Source organism: Pygoscelis adeliae, unplaced genomic scaffold (assembly GCF_000699105.1).
Source record: "Pygoscelis adeliae isolate BGI_AS28 unplaced genomic scaffold, ASM69910v1 Scaffold10, whole genome shotgun sequence".
NCBI classification, from domain to species: domain Eukaryota; kingdom Metazoa; phylum Chordata; class Aves; order Sphenisciformes; family Spheniscidae; genus Pygoscelis; species Pygoscelis adeliae.
The window spans coordinates 6,381,449-6,401,977 of NW_008824053.1; the positions used below are offsets into that span (position 1 = coordinate 6,381,449).

At 37.4% G+C, this 20,529-nt stretch overlaps 1 protein-coding gene across 1 annotated transcript in view; it reads right to left on the minus strand.

The window, feature by feature from the left end:
• Window positions 1-9,687: 9,687 nt before the first annotated feature.
• HS2ST1 (heparan sulfate 2-O-sulfotransferase 1) overlaps window positions 9,688-20,529 on the minus strand; it is a 22,344-nt gene continuing 11,502 nt past the window's right edge. The window contains exons 3-6 of the mRNA XM_009333882.1: window positions 16,811-16,949; window positions 12,972-13,069; window positions 11,592-11,749; window positions 9,688-10,505 (exon numbers count right to left, since the gene is read on the minus strand). Of these exons, the coding sequence (XP_009332157.1) occupies window positions 10,279-10,505; window positions 11,592-11,749; window positions 12,972-13,069; window positions 16,811-16,949 (622 nt within the window). The 3' untranslated portion in view covers window positions 9,688-10,278. The remainder of the gene's footprint in view (window positions 10,506-11,591; window positions 11,750-12,971; window positions 13,070-16,810; window positions 16,950-20,529) is intronic.

Below are 20,529 nucleotides of genomic sequence, written 5' to 3' on the forward strand. Positions count from 1 at the left end.
CAGTTTCTCAGGACAGATAAATCCCGCCTGTGTTTCAGTGCCTTACCTCTGATACAGGGTAACAGTACCAGGTTTTCTAACAAAAACATTGCAAAGGATAAGAGGGCTCTATTCAATACTATCTGGTAATAATCAGGTATTATGGCAGCCACATGCCAGTACTGCTTACCAACACAGGCTTCCTTTTGATCTGCAGCACTATTGGTTTATGTGCCAATAAAAATATTTATGTGCAATAACGCTAACACAGCTCTTACACCAAGTTATCTACAAAGAACAAGCATCTATACTGCTCCCAAGCAGGAAAAGAAAGCTCTTACCTGATGGAGAGACTTTTCTCTACTGGATAATGACGACGACAGATGCCCAGAGATGAGTAGAAAGACAAGAAGTGCAAGATGCAGGAATTCACCTCCTCCGTCTACGTTAGTCTACTTGCTTCACACGTCCAGGGTGAAACATCTGTCTCTGATGAGTAACTGTGGGGAAGTTACTTAAACTTCTCAGTTATGCTCTATGTCATCCGACAGACTGGGAAATCATCATTCCTAAAACGGGACACCAATATTCCGCAGCTAACCTTCCTCCTGCCTTTCAATAGGCAAGTCTTTGCCCATCACTTGCATATTCTTCACAGAAATTTGAGACTTGAACAATTGTTGCTAATAAATCTTATTATTTGATGGATTTATAGACAGCTGATGTATCGGCAGTTGAAGCCTAGAAACCAATTTGCAGAACCCTGAGAAACACTCCTAATCTGAAGGGAGGTTCAGAAAGCGGAACTGGAATTCTATCAGTTTTTGAAGTGATGTGGGTGGGGTTTTGCCCCAGCTTTGGGCAAGTGGAGAATTTGGCTTTGTTATTCATTTGTGTTGCTTAAACATTGTTTCTCAAAAATCTTTTAAGATTTTGTTGCTGGCCTGTTTTTTTATGGCAGCAACATCACATGAAAAACAGCTATGTATTCCTTGAGGGTTCCCCTGCCCCCACCTGATTTGGGAAGAACAGCAGTATGGGGTTATTTTGATTTATATGGAAAGAGGAAACCACCCTGGGCAAAAAGTCTACAGTCAGCAGAAGCAGCACTTTGTCTTCAAAGACTTAGACACAAGGCTCCCAAATGATTAATGTTCCTGACTCACATTTTTCTTGCAGATGTGATTACAGAAGAGAATATGAAGAGGAAATGATTTTTAAAAAAATTGTTAGAAATGTATTTTCATAACAAGGAACAACAGAAAACAATTTTCTGGGTGGTTTTAAAAGAGTAAAGTCAACAATTACAAACTCAGATGCCAAACTGTTGACGGATGTTAATACCTTGGCACCAAAACTAGATGTTCTGCTTTCCTAGAAAGTTATTGATACTTGATCAACCTGAAAAAACCAACCCATAAACAATTTATTAGATAACTACATATTAACATAAATACCTAAATTCAGGCTCCCCATTTGAAAAACTGACAAATACTATTATCACAACACTTAGTTTGCATCGCTTTTAGCTATGGAATATCGCAGACTCCAAGAAGAATATCCTGTATGGCTGCGATACCCAGGTCCCCATTTCCTAGTCTTCTGCAGTATCTTTGGAACTAGGCAGTAAGACTTCCAGTTATCAATCATTATTTGAATTTGGATAAACAAAATGAGATTGGCATGGGGGAGAGTCTACTGACTCAGCTATAGAGAAAAGCACATTCTTTTGGATTTTGAACCCATCTTTTTCACGCATACGAGAAAACGTGAGAAAAAGAATGAGTTTAAATCAAACACACATAAGCAGAACATAAATTGATGAAATAAATTTGAACAACCATCTCAATGTCTATGATAAACCATGACATCAGGGTTTCTCCCTCCTCTCTCAGTCACAAGGTACACGATCGTCTTGGAGAACACTGTTGTTAAAGGAGCTTTATAAGCTTTAATATCAGGATCTTTCATTGCAGAAAGCTCTTTTAAATTTGCTTCCTAGGTACTCGAACAGAGTAAAGCCCAAACTGGACTGCTCAACAGATGCTGAGAGGCCGTTTCAGATACACAAAGAAGCTGGGTTTTGAAAGCGCATTCGAGTGTCTGCCTGGGCATGCTTTGCTCCCTCTGACTACTGACAAGGTTTTCAAACTTGGCTTCCAAAGCTGTCTTCGAATCTTTTTGGCTTTGTAATTCACTCTCCATTTATCTCAGTATGAGCAAGTGATGAGGACTATGACTATATACGTGTAGACACACGCGCACACATATATATGTACGAGGACATTCCTGGATGGGTGAGGTGGGGAGGAGGGTGTATGGAACCAAAGTTACACATGAGCTGGCTGCAAAGCTTTAGTTAATAAAACCTGTTGATTGCAGCCTGATTCTCATCTTGTTATGCACTTGTTCTGCACAAAGGTTTAAAAAAAAAAATCAAAAACGTAAGTTAAATATCCTAGCTAGATGAAGTGCCTGTCAGATACATAGGGTAAACGTAGCCGAACTGTTGTATGCACAGTCACTAGTATGCACAAGCTAATTCAGCACACTGCGCGAGTACTACCTCCGACACACAGGACAGGGACCTCCCTCTATTGCCACCAGACTCTCAAAGGTGATCCTGAGTAAACACCACGTTTGATAAACTCCGTACTGGAGTGTGACCTCATGTCCTACAACAATACCTGCAAGATAAGACTTGTCCTTTGGAAGGCTTGTGAAGGAATGAAACCTTTTACGCTATCTCACAGAGCCAGCTGAGAAAAGGGAGAGGCTGAACACAGATGTCATACACTCTCACACATTTTTCCATCCATTTGAGGGGAAAAAAAAAAAAAAGAGCACTGACAAAGAATGTTTGCTGGGGTGGGGGGGCACTGATGTTTTCCTGTTTTGCTCTGTTTTCAAGGGGAAAAAAAATCCCCATTTGTCTTAAGAAAAAAACCCCAAAACCTTTGTTGAAAAGTTTTATGGAAAAACAATGATTACGGCAATTTTTGCTGAAAGTAAACCTCAGGTTTCCAACCATCTCTCCGAAGTAGCATTTAGTATTAACAGATGTCTGTTTGGAATCCGCCTGAGCCAGTGAACTCATTCTGAATGGACACCAAAAAAAGTGCACAACTTCAGCTCCACATAATCTGAGCATAAGATGCTTTCTCCCAGGCTTGACAGATTTGACTTCTGCCATGCAATTACTGACTATTTTACCTTCAAGAAGCAAGGATCTCAAATGCAGAGCAGACAAGCCTCCCAGTAATGTAATCTGCTTTTCCAGATCTATAGCTTAGCTATGAGTAGTACTGGAGCAAAGTGCTGGAAGTATTTGGTCTGGGGTTATAAATAGAAGAGATTTCATGTGTCGGTGTACAGGCCTTGCTTATAATAGCAGCAGCCTTGATGGCTGCAACTTTGAATTCATTAATTCAGTCAAGGGAAGGCACTGAAGATCCAAAGCGGGTAATTAGGCCAAAGATAGCCATCGTAGCTGTTGACTTAAGGAATGACTGCAATCTCATATAGCGGTTTATATTGCTGCCTGCACTTTCCTCTGTTCTTTACATGCTGTCTTCACAGATGCATATATGCCCTCTATTACCGCATCAACTGCTTTACGCAACGTTTGCCTTTATATTCGCCCATCATTCGCCGCACTGCACTGAGGCGGTCTTGACAAAGCCAGCCTGTAACTGCACGAGTGTCTAGCAGTTAAGCGTTCCTTTTCCCCTTGCCAATTCTCCAACTCATGCAACGTTTTAGAAGTTATTAAATTCTAAATAAAGGAGATTAAGGATGCCAAATTCTATTCTGTGCTAAAAATGGCAATCAATGTTTGTCAAGACAATAATGTCTTTAGGGCCAGAAGACCGTTATTCTTTAGACTAATTTTTTTCTTTTTTTGGTAAAGGGACAGTTCATAATATTTTCCAGTAACTGCTGCATCAAACCCAGAGTTCTGGTTGAGTTAGAGCATTTACATTATCGTACCAAATTAGGTATGTTTCTCTCTCAAAATAGAACAGTGTTTTTCCTTATTAATACTGAATTTATGTTTGAAATACAATGCTTTTTTAGTTGAAAAACACAGAGGAGCTCGTATCAATAGCAGGGTGAAACAACACATGCACGTATACAGCAAGGTAGTGAACCATTCTTAAAGCATTAGAGTGCATTACCTGTGTACTTGAACTATAACCACAATTCCCATGAATCACCATTTTAATCTGTTTTTTGTGTGGTTTTTTTTCAATAGGAAGATGGGTAGTTGTTCTTTGTGCAATTATTTTGACAGTCGTGTTTATTATGAGAAGTTAATGTCTGTGTGCAGCAAATCTGAGAGTGGATTCAGGACCAGCCTTGTAAACGTGCAGAAAAAGGGCAGAGAATGTTTATCACAGTATTTTCCATTTTTATGAGGATGCAGTTGGTTATTATGACAAGGTGAAAGGTCTCAAAGCCTTCATTTTTAGGCCACAGGTGTTCTTTGTAGAGGTTTTTTTTAATAAAGAGTATTATTAGTCCTTTAAATTAGCTCTTATTGAAAGTTACCACATCTGCGTTATGTGGTAATGAAGCCGGGGGGAGGTCATAGCAGGGGACTTGTGCTTGAAGAAAACATCTGGACATTGCTTTGACATTCACTAGCAACTTCTTGTATTTTATTAAGAAGTAAGGAAATTATACTGAAATCAAATGCAAGATTCAAACAATAAATAAAATGAAAATACAGGACCTGGAGAAAAAAATCTAGCTTTGAACAAAAAACCCCTTTCCCTTCTTTCACTCCCCTCCCAAGAATTCCAACGGATGAGATTAATTACCTGTGCAAATGGCAGCATCAGTTAAAAAACACGTTCAACCAGTATTTAACACATATCTGTAACACCACAGTCATTCTCTCTTTCTCAGGAGAAGCTACTGTCATTTTAAAGAAAGCATTTTTTGTATTGCGACTTTTTTTGGCTGTCATTGTTTACTACATCATTTCAGAAAGAGGTGCAGTGACCTTAGGAAGTCCTGTACCTTTACATAGGCAATTTTTTCCTCCACTTCCCCCTGGCTGATATAAGCAGAGAGACTTTGTTTCCCGTGCACAATTACACCTATCACTTCCACTGATGGAAGTAAGGAAAAGTCTACTTGCAACGAAAGGGGGGTTTAAAAGCCATCAAAATCCTCAAGTGGAAGTTGCTGAGTAACTGCATGATGGTTCTGAATCGTCAAGGCTGACAACTAAATACTTAGGAACTATCGCATTAAGAAACTTGGCTGGGTCAGACGACTGTTCAGCTCCATAGCGCACGCAGCTAGGAATGTTTACAGAGCAGTTACAGAACGCGTCAGAAATCCTAAACAGAGTAGCGTACCCATGCTCACTATATCTTCTTGTTTTAAGTGCTTGCTTACAAATGCAAATGACACTTCTATTCTACTCAAGTTTTTATACCGTTCTCATCACTGCAGTAACTGAGCGTCTTCCAGTACCACAGCGATCGGTCAGGTCATCTGTTCCCTCCGGCAGGGAAGCACGTACGTATCAATGCATTGTTTTAATGCCAGTTTTCTATTCTTACAAATCTCGGGTTTAATATTAAGAACCTTTCATTGACACTTTCAGCACAGTGTATACCCTCCGCAAATTTATGACATTTCTGGCCGGAAAGCCCAATGTGAATTCTAAAGGCCTATAAATATATTTGGTTATAGCTATATGAAATTGTTACAGACGAGCTACATCCCAGCTCGCCCCTCCCCTCCAAAATCACAATAGCTGCAAATGAAGTTCACAGTACTGCGTAACAACGTCTTCTAGAAAAAGAGCATTTAATGTGAATGTGACATGCAAATATTAAGACAGGACACCAGACTTCTTTTCTTTCCCCTTCCCACTGGGTGTTTTATTTTATAGCATTTGCATTAGGTAATCAACTGAAACACTTCAACAACAGAAAGCTGGCAGCATAGTAGGGAAAAATGGAGATTATTTCTCAAACAGCTGTGACAAAATGGTTTCAAGTTGGAATAATATTGCACAAATGAATCAATTTACGGAGGGTGAGTGGGAGCGAGCATCTTCAACATGGATTGTGAGGAAAAAAGGCACTATTTAGCTGTGTGTGTGTTTAAACAGAAAGAAGTCATGAAGCACAATCCATGTTTTTCAAAATTACATTCAGTACTGCTTTAGAAATGCTCACAAACCTGTCTCTTTTTGCAGAAGCTACAGAAAGCTGCTGATGTAAATATCAGACAGTACAAGTGTATGAACATTTATAATTATGCTCCAGAAAAGTCTCAGGAAGAGGGCTCTTTCTATAAATACTGCTGCAAAGGTTACAGAGTTGCACAGGCTTACAGTAAAGGAAGCATCCCTGCAACTAAGCAGCCTTACAGTTTCCTTAAGCTTAATCTCTAGTAGTCATAAAATATGCTCCAATTTTGAAGAGCTAAATTGGCAGTGCACTTGAATCAGGCTTTTCCACTGACTGCTTAAGCAGCACAGTTCAGACAGCGTCATCCATATACCTTTTGTCATATACATGTTTAGCAACGCCAGGTAAGCTTAATGGAAGATTTTAACAGAATTGTAATAGAAAATAACTGAATTTTCCCTGATATAAAATAGAACTGCTCTGAGACCATAAATAAGCAAATGTTTATTCCTGGAAAGTAAAAATAGCTAAGTATCTTCAGAAAAACTAAGTACCCAGAAAAGGCATTTCAAATGACCAGGATGGGCTGCTTCTTCCTCTCCCGTATTGTATAGCTATAAATTTTCATGCCTGTTCGAAAATGAAGCCATGCTCAGCGTACCACTAATAGACAGGCTGCTTGAAAATCAACCCAGAGCAAGCGGGAATATGCACGTAGGACATTCTGCACCCTAGCCTTGTGTCTGCTTATAGACGCACTAACAAAAGAAGAGTGGAATTCTTGTTGCACGGCTGCAGAATTATTACGGGAAGGAGCTAAAACCACTGTTGCTCTCCTGTCGACACTGCCCAGTGTATCCCAAGTGCTCCAGACATGCTGTGGTTATGGTTATGTAGTTACCAGCGCAGCTGGACCTAGCGCCATTACGCTGACATCAAGAGTTTCAACAGGGCTACAGTTTTGCGCAAAATCGGGGCGTTAATTTTGTACAAAAAGTACAGAACAGCGTAACAAAACCTACTCTCAACTATATATATATATATATATGAGCATTTCAGCACCTTTCAAACAAACTTAGCCCTGCAAAAAGCCAATCTCGCTCCTGTGCAGAGACTACAGTGACTTCAGTTAAAAGATCCGTGTTCAGGAGGCTGCATAGCAAGTTTACTGATCATACAACCTGCAACAATAAAAATCCATGTATTGCTGCTTTTCACTATAAGTCATTAAGGGAAAATACACAAGATACATTCTGTTTATATACTGTAAAACATTTTTAATACCAACAATTTGGATTGTTTCCATTTCTGAATAGAAGATGAAAAGAGCAGGTTATTAAAAATCCATAAAGCTCCTTTTCCAAAACTGTCTTTTAGCAAATCCAAGTTTGATAGTTCTGAATTCAAAGGACTCTAAAAAGTTCACAGTTGACTTAACGGTTGCACTAGATATAAAAGTAGACAGCCTTGATTCCTTCTGTGTTCCACAGACAATAACATTTTCAGAGTACGTCTGGAATGACTACCTCTCCAATTGTAGCTAGCATTTTTAAAAAATATTCCTAAAATTCTTGTTTGTCTCAACCCTGTCAGTTCACAGCAAAGAACAGGAAGTGATATCTGATTAAATAAAATGTGTTTTCTTATATGAACTATGAAAAATATATTGCTCTTTTAAAAGTAAAAAGAATTGCATTGTTCTATTATTTTTGTTACTGAAGACTCATAATTAAGGAATTCTAAATCCTGGAAGGAAAAAAAAGAAACTTTTAAAATTGCTTACAGAATAGAAGAGTTTTTTATAGACCCTACTGAAATCAGTAGAAGTTTTGCCTATTTTTTTCTTGTCAATACAGAAGCATTTGTCTACACACCTATTTCATTACTTTGATCGATATTTTATGTTTTCACTCAGTAAACTCTCCTGCTCTCTTAGAGGTGCTCTTCTGAAAATTCTGAAGGAGACTCAAGAAGGTAAACTGATCCGAATTATTCTAAGGAAAACAACACAGTCAAAATAATATCTAACATAAAACTATCATTGAGTGGATGATCTTTCCTGGGATTCTAAATATTCATTTTCTTTCAAAAAAGTTACTGCTTTGTTATGGAAATTTTTAGATCTCCATTAGCTACTTCTTGTGTGCGACTCCTCAGTTCCTTTCTTTAGCTAGGAAACATGTCTTCATGTGTGAACTAACACATCCTATTCCCAAACATGTTGGCATTATTAATGACGTCAATAGCCAAGAACTAGAACAGGAAATCTTATGCATGGTTCATGCTATATAAATGGTAAGCTATCAGAGGGAACTTCCCTGATTATTTGGGAAGAACAGAGAGAGATCTATTTTTAACATTCAAAGGGAAAAATCCAAGAAAACAAAGAAAATGCAAGATGTACTTGATAGTCTCTCATCATCCTCTCTGTAATTGGGCTGTTGCTTTTGGCTGCAGACATCCAGTTCACAGACCATTTTCCATTTCCTTTGTTTTCATTACAAGAACAAGCTGGTTAAAGAAACTCCACTTGGTAATTTTAAACTAAGCTTTCAGCATCACCCCTTAGGAATTTAAACCTTTACCACCATTCCTTACTTTGTCTCCTCAGTGCCTTCCCCCATTAAAGCCTGTGAAAAGCACTTTAAGAAAAGGCAGGTGTAAGATGTGTAAATACTCAGATCTTTAGGAAAAAAATTCAATCGGAAACAAATTCTTGTAGTTCTCCACTGCCATTTGCTATAACGCAGTGGCCCCAAACATCTGTTCTCAAATTTCAATTTACTTCATCTACTGGGTGTTTCACATGGTTAATAATGGCAACTCACAAATTTACAATAGTCACATAAGGCAGTTACAGAAATACAATTATGTCAATCAAGTTCACTGCATCTTTCTCAACCGGACTACACATGACATTTTTCTTCTTTTCCTCTTACCATAATAAAAGGATGAAGACTACACTTCTGTAAAGAGAATCCCTGGACAACATTCTGGTATTGAAGTCAGAGAGGTCACTGAAGTGCATTTCAGCAATGTCCAACAGTTAACTCAACCAGGAAGTAGATGTGATGTTTTTCACTTCACACATAACAGAACTGGTGCAAAAACCCCACTTTAAACTAGTTACTTTAAACCTTTTGGTCCAAATACATAAAATAAGCAGTATTTACAGCATTTTACTCCTTTTGTAAATGCAATGCTTTAAAACACGTTATAAAGCACCTTAGTAAAAATATTCTACAGGTAAAAGTATCGAAGTAGTAGGAAAACCCTAACCATACCACAGCTCACTAATGGAGTCATAATATGGATTCACCAATACCTCAGTTTACAATTATTACAAAGAATCCATGGAGAAACTTAATACTGAATTTACGATTTTTATACCACTGTGTAAGGATCAACTAGAACTGCAGACAATACCAACTTTCTTCGTAGTTTTCCCAACCTCAGCCAGTGGCGGTGGGGATAAAAAACAAAACAAGAACCCCACTGCTCTGATTCTTTAACTTTTTACAGTATTAACGTGGAAATGATGTTTTAATACTAATGATTAGTTGTAATTTTTTAATAAAACCACATATATAAATATGGGCAATTTCAGCAGCAGCAGCATTTCTCAGCAGAACATGATTAACCATCCCAATTAATATCATGTGACATGATTCAGAAAAACAAAGCACAGATGTCAACCAGTTATTAACACTACTCCTATTGTATACAACCAAAATTTCCATGTTGAAAGCTGGGAAAAATGATTTCTTCTTCACAGAAGTATAAATGAAAATAAATTGCTCTGAAAATTAAAAAGAGCATCAACAGAAGCATTTTTGTTTGTTTATTTTTTCAACTAGAACTGCTGTGTATTAATTGCTCCGAATTAAAGTGTAGATTTCTTCAGGTAAAGGATATTAACTCCCACTGAAAGTATTAGTTAGATAAAAGAAATGAAGCCTTTCCTTCTGGATTACCAACATAATTAGCCAGTATCCAACGCCCTGGAGGTGATCCACAGCCCACTTTTCTCAGATCTGTAAGGAAACGTCTTGGAGGTCTACAAGCAATCTAGTTTCCATGGCTGAGGACTAAGATGACGATGTGACCAAAGATTTAGGTCCATAAATCTAACAGTATAGTGTTCTTAGTTTGATTTAGGGTAAATCTTTTCATAGAAAAAGTTTTGAGCCAGAATGTACAATTCTCCATCTTTTTCCCGAACTGCATGTGCTCTGACAAACTGAAATTGCTCCAGTGCAAATTCATAGAACTCATTCTCCATTTTCCAGATTTCAGACTGTTGTAGCTTGGCAATAGTTTCTTTTGTGGGAAGTTTTTTCTCAGTTGTTTTCCTAAGATGAGACTTCTTTCCTAAATACAAAATGAAAGCAATAACTTCACTTTAAAGTTCACGTGATTAAAAAATGTTTACAGTCCTTTTATTTACAGGGTTTTATACTCTCAGCATGTTGATAAACTGCATTAGAAGTGACAGAATTTAATCCAGAATTTATTAACATAACTTGCCGGGTAGGAAAATTACAGTCTCTCTCACTAAATGTTAATGAATTTTGCATCAGTACTTTCAATTCTTTCTCCTTACTCTAATAAACCCAGGGAATGAACACTTCATTTAAGGAACACGATTACTCTACATAATGTACTTGGAGCAAGATTGGTCTTTCAAAATTAATTATTTAGATGTTAATCTGGTATCAAATGTTAAGAATTTTACAAACTGCAAAGAAAGAGATTTCTTTCGTGAGACGACGACGACCAAAATGACAACAGCATTTTCCCTAAGAAGTGCTATCTGTTGCTTTATAATAAACCTGTTAATACTACACATCTAGGCTCTATACATCAGACCCTTTTCTCCCTCTATCTGCAGACAGAAGCCCTGCTAAGATGGACCTTTTCTTCATCATAAGTTGCATGGCCAGCTCCTAGAAAATGAGCTACTAGCTATATAGCAAATGTCTTATTATGACCCCAGGAAGATAAACATGTACTTGGGCCTTTGTATCCCTTGGGCCTTTTTGCACAGCCAACCGGGTTGCATCAAGCACAGTTAATTTCAGCAGGGCTTCTGAGGAAATGGAAATCTGCCACTACCAGCCATTTTACAAAACTGAAGCCCCTGCAAGACCTTTCAAAACTGTTCTGATAAACACATGGCACAGTTTTTTAAGTGTGGTATACCTACACAACTGCCTTTACCCCAACCTTAAATACTTACAATTTGTGTAAGGTGGGAAGATACTTGGGCTGCCCTCAAAAATTTGTACTGAGAGTCTTTTAAAGAGTTTGTCTCTTCTGTAGGAGCATCAGACAACTGAGAGGCAAACCTGGCAAAGACTCAAAACTATTCATCTAAGTCTAAAGAATTCACATTAAAAAAAAGTGATAAGAGGATGAAAAATCTACGGAATCCATGGAAGTCAACCATTTAAATACCTGTCCGGTACAGTTCTGTAGCACCCCTGAAGAACCGGGGCAAAGCTGCCTCCAATAACATGATAAAGTCTTCAAGCTCTTCAGTAACTCCCACTAGGAAGTATTCATTAATCAGATTGTATTTGGCTTGTTCCAAAGCCCATCTGCTTCCCACATTCCTAAAATGACAGAGAACAATTACAGCAAGTTCTGATGTCAGCCAACAATCCTTGGTCCCTAGATGGAGATTACTTCATAACAGGACTGAGTGTAGGAAAGGCAAGACCCATTTCAAGTTATAACCATTCCTAATTTCATTTCCCTTTCCAGTTTCTCTCATCTGTGTTCTTATCTAAAAATTTGACTCCTCTAGTTATTTTGGCTAATAACTCATCCACAAAACAACCCATGTGTGTATACGGTTACTGTCTCTATTAATGCAATTTTTGGAGGATTTACATTTTCTCAATGTCAATACTCAGTCGCCACTTTCACATTAGAAACCACAAATGGTTGTGGTAAGAACACGCTTTCCCTTTTGCATCCTACAAGCATAATTCTGAACTAGAAAGTCATTGCACTTAATGGGAGGACTTCCCTACTGAACCACAGACAGAAATTAAACCGACATTTTTTCCTCCTTTTTAAAGCTCCAGACAGGGTGAAAAGATAGGCTCAGAATTCTTTCTTTCTCTGCTTCTCCCCCTGGCCCAGGTGTAGATAGGTCTGACCAACAGGTACTGAAGGGGGAGCTCCCAAGTGGCCATCTACTTTGCTTATGTTTGGATGAACAGTACCTTTGACAAATAATTGCCCTTGATTTCACTCAGAATCCTTCAAATCATCTATGTCCTTTTTCTTTTTTTTTTAGTTTGCTGAAGAGTTTTTTAAAGTCTGTGCCATTGTTAGAAAACATGCTGCATTGACAGACGGACACTATTTGCTTTTGTTTCGGTTTCTACTAAGTAGCATTGACTACTGGATGTCTGGTAAAGGTTCAAGAAGATAAATTTCTCCTGATCTCAATTATTTTATTCTCCCCAGAAACTCTAGGAGCTTGAACACAATATCTTCATTCAGAAAGACAGATATTGTAGCCTGACATAAGAGAAAAATGTCAAGACTCCAAATCTACAAAAATTATTTTTAAAATTGAAAACATCTGTTTTCCCTCATAGCACTGCTGATACTGTATCGTAACATATTGCTTGTTTACAGAACTGCAAGACTGTTTCACTAAAATGCATCTTCAAAAGAAAATACATTACTAACGTACCTGCTGCTTCATTCTGTCCCGTCCCTCACACTTTCCCCAACTGTGCTACATATTCAAATTTGTTAAGTTTAGATTTCAGTGCTGATATACTTGACTAACAACTTAAGCTACATTTATCTCCCTACCAGCATTCGGAGCTGTGGCCACAGAAGAATGGAATTTGAAGCCAAAGTTTCTCTGGAGCACAGTCTGAACCTCCAGCTGCCACACATTCATCAAAGGTCTGGAACAAAGACAAAATTGAGCCGAGCTTTAAACTCTAGCATATGTATCAAACATCTCAACCTGGTTAGTTGCTAAATGTAGTGGGGACAGAAAAACACAGGATACCATGTGAAAGAAAAAAAAAAAAGTAATTTTTTCAAGTCTTGCTTTCACAGTGTTATTAGGAGGACCTATTTGTCTCAATTAAAATAGTATTTGGACAGTTTTTTATAATTAGAACTAATGAACAATTTGATCTTACCTGATACGTTTGATATACCTTTGATATAACCTTGATAAAGGCTGTATGTCAAAATAAGCAAAACCAGTCAATAAGTGTTGGTATCATTATTTTTCCTTTACAAAAGAAGTCACTAAAGATGCAGCATCAATGCCATCAGGATTTGTGTGATACTGGAGCAGCTGGATCTTTATACCATAGAACACTGTGCATTTTGTGGTTTAGATTAAAAAACGTTCTATTGTATTTTAAACATTGTGACAAATAACTGCCATTTCAGAGGCCAATTTGTTTTTGGCAGTCAGAAGAAGTGAAAGCAAGTTGTTCACTGCATAACAGAATATTCCATACAACATCCCTCGACATGGATAGACAGCTGTAGCAACACAGAATTTCAACTGCAGTAACACAGTTACAATAAGAACTCCATTAGCATTGGAAAGAATTTGTAAATATTTCACCCAGTTGCCATAAAGTATTTATATTTCGAATCGAGATATAAGCCAGGTATCTAGGATAGATTTTTTTAAAATTATTTAATGACAAATAAGTGATCACATAGACAACTTTTTAGACTGTTTCTTCTGTATAATTACAAGTTTCTGTTCAAAACAACTATGTAAAAACACATTTGCTTAATTATTTGGTGTTAGAACAAGGACAACGTCCTTTGCTCCTATTTTGAGGTAAAGTTCCTGAGACAATCTGAAAAACTTACTGATGCCAGGCCAAAGCAGGGATTAACCTGTGGTGTCTTGCTCCACATTGCACTTTGAGTTTGGAATAGCTTGCACATGTCACATATTACAGATAAAGATTCAGCTTAACTAGGAAGACAAGACATTGGTATGCTCTCTCCAGCATAGTTCTCTAGAGAAATTATGCACTGATCTATCATGAGTACTTTATAACATCAGCAGTACCTCAGAACTAAATTGCTTAAATGCACCTCCTAGCTTATGAATGTATATACTAAATACGAACTGGCATCTGTCAAAAGAAAGACTTCTTTGCTTATACCTGCAGGTTATTTTATAGCTAATACGCAAAAGCAAGCAAGTAATTTTCTAAGTAAGACGAAATAGGACAGGCCTCCTTCCCCACTTCCTCTTACATACTTACCCTGACTACTCCATCCAGAGATTTTATTATAAGAAACACTTGTCTTTACAGACTCTGTTTCTGGAGCCAAGCTATCTATAACTTTGGAAGCACAGGGATATAGAAAGAAAATGAATGAAGAACTCTTTCCATATAAATGCTGTGGTATGGACTGGGAGCGGGTGAGGGTGTAAAGTACGTTGAGATTACTTTCCACTTAATAAAGGAACAATTGACTTCCATTAGAAAGATTGCATTTTTGACCTTCCCTACTTTTCATTTGAACAGCTCTTAGTGAATCTACTGTAACACAGATTAGAATAGATACCAGTGTTATAGACACTGCGATTGGGTCAATTCATTGTTGAGCTTACTGAATTTTATATCTAATGTATGTAAACTGACACCATCTATATATGTACAGTTTTCTTGGAAACACCATGGAAAAATAGTATTACCTGATTTAAGTGAAAGAAACCCTAAAACTTGGCATAGCAAATAATTTTCACTTCAAATGAAGTGAAATGCCCAGGGAAGTGGTTGAGTCACCGTCCCTGGAAGAATTTAAAAGACGTGTAGATGAGGCGCTTAGGGACATGGTTTAGTGGGCATGGTGTTGTTGGGTTGATGGTTGGACTCGATGATCTTGGAGGTCTTTTCCAACCCTTAATGATTCTACGATTCTATGAAATGAACTAGAGATGCTTACAGGACAAGTTAAATCCGTATGGCAACTACTAAGTCTCAGACCTAAATGAAGTGGTATGATAGTGACAAAAGGAAAAAAAGCATCTTTAATAGAAAAACATAAAATTATTAATGCAGTACATTACAAACATTATAAATAGGAATGCATTTCAACCTCTTCCAGCAAATCAGAGCTTACAGTGCAGTCTACCAAGCAGTAGCATTTGGGATGTTGGCTTCATGTTTCCCAGTGACTACCTAACAAGGCTGTTCAGATTATAATTCAAAACTAAAACAACGCTATTAAATGTCACCCTTTTTAGTAAGTATTAAGTTCTATAAACAGGTTGGACTTGGTAGCATGCTCAGCTTTCCAACTCACTGATCTCCACCAGGAAGGAATTCCATAGCCAAATCATTCTCCTCATGAAAAGGAACAGAGTAGGTTACAAAAGATGAGATCCTATCTCTCTTTTTAAAAATGCCTTTATGATACCATATCACCAAATCATCTCTGTACCCAGTTCTGTGAAGATACGTTTTTTAAGCTTAATTTTAATTTGTTCTGCTTGAAGCTTTCCTCTACCTATGCTGTAGGATGTTTGGATAAACTGAAATGCAGTGGCAGAAGATGGCGCCAAAACCTAAATGACAGAGGAGCAGTTAGTTATCAACTGGAAAGAAAAGAGGAATGGTCTGTTCCCAATATTTAAAAAACACTATTTGGATGGGGGGAGCACACAAAATGGTTAGTCACATTTATTAGTTGTTATGGTGTTTATAGACTAAGCTGTATTCAGTGTGATTTTTGCTTCGCTATTTTTTCCATGTCTCTTGGTATTCGCACAGTGCTACACTAAATTGTCAACATTACAGAAAAATTTCATCAGTTTAAGAAAATATCGCCACTGAAATTTAAAAAAGGGTTCGGCTATGTAAAGTACAACCCCCCCTTACATTTTATAAAAGCTTCAACACTGTTCTAACTATAGTTTTATAAACTATATTCATATACTTAATACCCTAGTTTTCTTCCTCATTTAAGAAAAGTCCAAAGCAACATACTCCAACAAATGTCTTACTGCAAAACTTGACAGTGGATGTATAAATTCTTTCTGGAATAAATATATTATGGACCCTAAATAATGTTGCCATTCTGAAACTGTATTAGTAATCAAGGTTTGAATATGCTAACCTGAACTACTCCTGTAGCCACCTAAGACAGATGGAGGAAATATAGAAATGTATGATTCATACTCCATAGTTTTCAAGCAGAGTCTTTACACAATTCCATTGCAATACTTACATTAAAAAAAAAAAAGTAAATTGGGTTGCTAATCATAAAAAAATAAACATCAAAGCCAAAGCATCAGCAATTCAACAGCTTTTGGTAAAAAACGTGTATCTCAGTCTTCAACAAGAAGAGATGTAGATTTCTTACACAGGAGGATATGCTTAACTTGATACTTACAACTCTGGATACCTGAAAACATTTTTTCATTTAATTTTTTTTAACAAATTGCAACATCAAGTAAATTTATAAGGTTACAGAGAACATACTTAATGTTACACTCTGGTCCAGTACAGACACATCGGGGAGAATATAACTTACAAAGCCACCATCATCACCAAGGCTAATATAAGAACTATTCAGCTTTTATCAAGACATTTTTAAAATTGTTTTCACATTAACTTTAGTAAGAACTACATATATAATAAAGTGTACTTTACCTTTTTATCCCCCTGTTTTCGCCTCCGTAGCCCTGGTCTGTAATCATCTCCAAAGCGCAGAAAGTAATAATAAGAAACTAGTCGTTCTATAGGATCTCTTATGACATTTATGTAAATTGGTTTCTTTTTAACACCAAATCTAAAGTAAAAGAAGAAAAAATGTCTTTAAAGGCCAAATCAAAGCTTCTCATCTAATACTTAAAAGCCTGTCTCTATTGATAAAACTGAAATCTATATACAGAGACGATGATGGTGAGAGGAAGTTTAGCGATCGCTTCCTCTCATCCTCATATCCAGTGCGTTACGTTGATGTGAAAGTCAGTTCAATTTCAGTTTTCCTAGGATTGTGATTGTAGGTTTTTTTTATCAGAGAAACAAACAAAACTGAAGTATTCTCACACAATACATATTAAAAATGTTTATACAACCATCCTGACTCTAGAAATGCCTTAACTAGTCTAGTAGCCAGGTACGTGTCTATAATAAGTACAAGGAGGTTTGATATTGAGTTCCTGCCCTCCTGAACTGTGCTATGCAATGCTGCAAGTGGTTTTCCTGGCAGGTCTCCAGTTGTCAGAGACATGAACTCTAACAGAAGGAAGACAGAGCTCAGAGCCCATCCATTACCTGGGTTGAATCCATATGGCTATGCTTATTAAATATAAGCCTAAGATCTGTAACCATATTAACTTCTCTATCTAAAGATAGGAAATTTTTCCTTAGACATTTACCCTAAGCAAATTTTGATTTACTGTGGTACAAACAGGAAGCTTGATGAAACGAGGTGGTAAGCTCATGGGACACATGAGAAAGATTTAAACCACCAAAATTGTTTTGTGCAAATGCTGCCTTTCAGTGATCTACGTTCACGACAGCTTTTACAATAGATTTCTCAGTTTTATTTTCTTTTCCATTTGAGACGTTACTGTGGCAAATAAATACGGTATCCAAACATTAAAGAGGTTATATCACAATGGAAATTGCAAGTATGTCAAGTGCCCTGAAGTAAAGCTAGGAGCTGGAAAAAAAAATTCGCTTCTGTTCCCATGCAAACTGGCAAAGTGTTCTGCATTGACAGAGGGCCATTCAAGCCTCCTAGCTTGGCTAAAATAGAGAGCGCTCGTAGTTTTAAGATGCAGTACCATTATTGTTAAAGTGGTACTCTGTAAATTATAATACCAGATACTGCTCATATGAGGAGTCTTAAGTTGAAAAGCTGAAGAACAGAAACATAGAATAAGCAGCAGAAAAGAGGAAGTTAGGAAAAAAAACAATTAAAAGGCATTATTTTGGCAAAAGGCCAGCACCACAGATACGGGAATTGTTAAAGGCTACAGAAAGAGCAATTGATTCTTCAGATGTTGCCAGCAGAGTACCAATGAATCAAACTGTAGCAGTTAAAGGCGGCACTGCTGACATCTGTCTGTATGCCAGCTCTTACTCCCCAAAGTCCGCAGAATAGGAGCGTGTGAACGTTTCAACTGTTTTGATGCAAAGTCCAGACTTTGAACTGCACCCTCTTTCAGGTCCACTGAAGTGCCCAAGACGTGCATGTGTGTCCCCTACAGACTCTACTGCAAGTGCCGTAGAAGGCTGTAGAACAAACCATTTTCATACAGTAGCAGCCTTAATCAATAATATGTATCTGTGGGTTAAATGAAGGTGTCAAAGCCCTTGGAAACGTTTGTGCTGGATTGTACATTTACATGGATTTTCACATGACCTCACAAAACTAGCTGCAGTTACGATAACATAAGCCACTTACTATTGTAACTTTATTAATAATGATAATGATTTGGCAATTGCATTGTCAAAGAACTTTTTTTCCAACCGTTTACGAAAGAAAATAGGGATTAAGGGTGGATCAAAAATTAAAAAAAAAGAGGGGGGGGGAAAACTTGTATTACTGTAATTTCTAGATGGATGGGTTATGATAACCTGTCCTCAATACTGTAAGACATTGATTGAATCCAGTACTTTAGGCTTCAGCATAATTTAAGAGGTACTTCTGATATTTGACAGTGGACCTAAGTCTGATGTTGGCATATAAGCAGGCATAGACTTTTCTGAAATATTTTACACTTCTCAACTACAAGAACGTTCACTACAAGAACATACCTCACAGCCTTAAAAGTGTGGGCCTTGCTAAGCACAACCAGAGTATTCAGGATATTATTTTAATAATGAAAACCCAAAGTATGACATAGCAAGCTGTTGTGGGGAAAAAAAATAAATCATTTAGGTGAGAGGATAACAAACAACAAACACAAGGATAACACAGCCCTGGAGGGAAGATGCAGATGAAAGAAATCTGAAATTGCTTAAATGCTTTCTAGACGTAAAATAATTATTTTAGTTTAAAAAGTTCCACTATCTGAAAATATTTTCAGCTTTATGAAGTGAGTAACGTATAAAGTAACATTCACCTTTGCTGTTCCAGAAAGCTGTTATTCAGTTCAAGGGTTTATTAATGTTGCAGCATTTTAACTTTAAAAAGGCAGAAAGGAAGCTAATGAAATTTGATACCATTTTATTTTATTGATTGATTTGCAATTAAGACTTCTTCCCTGTTACATTTTTGTAAACTTCAAGCTTTTACTTGGTGCCATTGGTAATTTCCAGCTACTACTGTAGCTTTTAGCATTTTCTATTACATAATATACTGTACTGGTCATCTATGAAGCTCTCACTTCCCCTTCTCATTCTTTGTAATAAAAAGCTAGAATCAGTGTACATAACAGAATGAATAATTAAAAGCAATGACTAAACAAAAGAAATTCTTACATACAAAAAACTCATTAAATAGATGTTTTAATATACAGAAACAGAACATTACTGAGGACTGACCAGCAGCAAGAGGTAAAAGCAGTGGTTACTATTGTTTGTGCAGTCGAATATGCTGAGATCTGAAAAATCCACTTTTAATTTTAAACCATCTTCCGTGTGCTGCAAGTGCAAGATGAAGCACTGCCTAGTAAGCATCTTAAGCAAAACTGACTTGCCAGTTCAAGGGGAGGTTTCACAAGACTGCGCTACTGAGGATCACTGCTTTAGATCCAGAAGCAAAAATAGGACAAGAAAAGACACACATGGAAGCGGGAATACAGATATGATCCTGAACCTTTGAAGTCACTGGGAGGATTTTTACCTCATTTTCTTTTAAATTAATTTTAGAAGTAGCAGGATTTAACTCCACAAGAATTATTTCAATGCTTTTTACAGCAAGTCAAATTACTATAGGCCAGAAAACTGCTTTAAAATATAACTTTTAATATTTTGATAAACTATAAAGGGATACTGATAGAGAAGAACTACATAACTTAAGAGGCAGGTGGTATTACTTGTTATATGAAACATATTTGAGAACAGGTGTGCTGGTTTTGGCGGGGATAGAGTTAATTTTCTTCACAGCAGCTAGTATGGGGCTGTGTTTTGGATTTGTGCTGGAAACAGTGTTGATAACACAGGGATGCTTTATTTGTTGCTGAGCAGTGCTGACACAGAGTCAAGGCCTTTTCTGCCTCTCACCCCACTCCACCAGTGAGCAGGCTGGGGGTGCACAAGGAGTTGGGAGGGGACACAGCCGGGACAGCTGACCCCAACTGACCCAAGGGATATCCCACACCATATGGCGTCATGCTCAGCATAGAAAGCTGGGGGAAGAGGAAGGAAGGGGGGGACATTCAGAGTGATGGCGTTTGTCTTCCCAAGAAACTGTT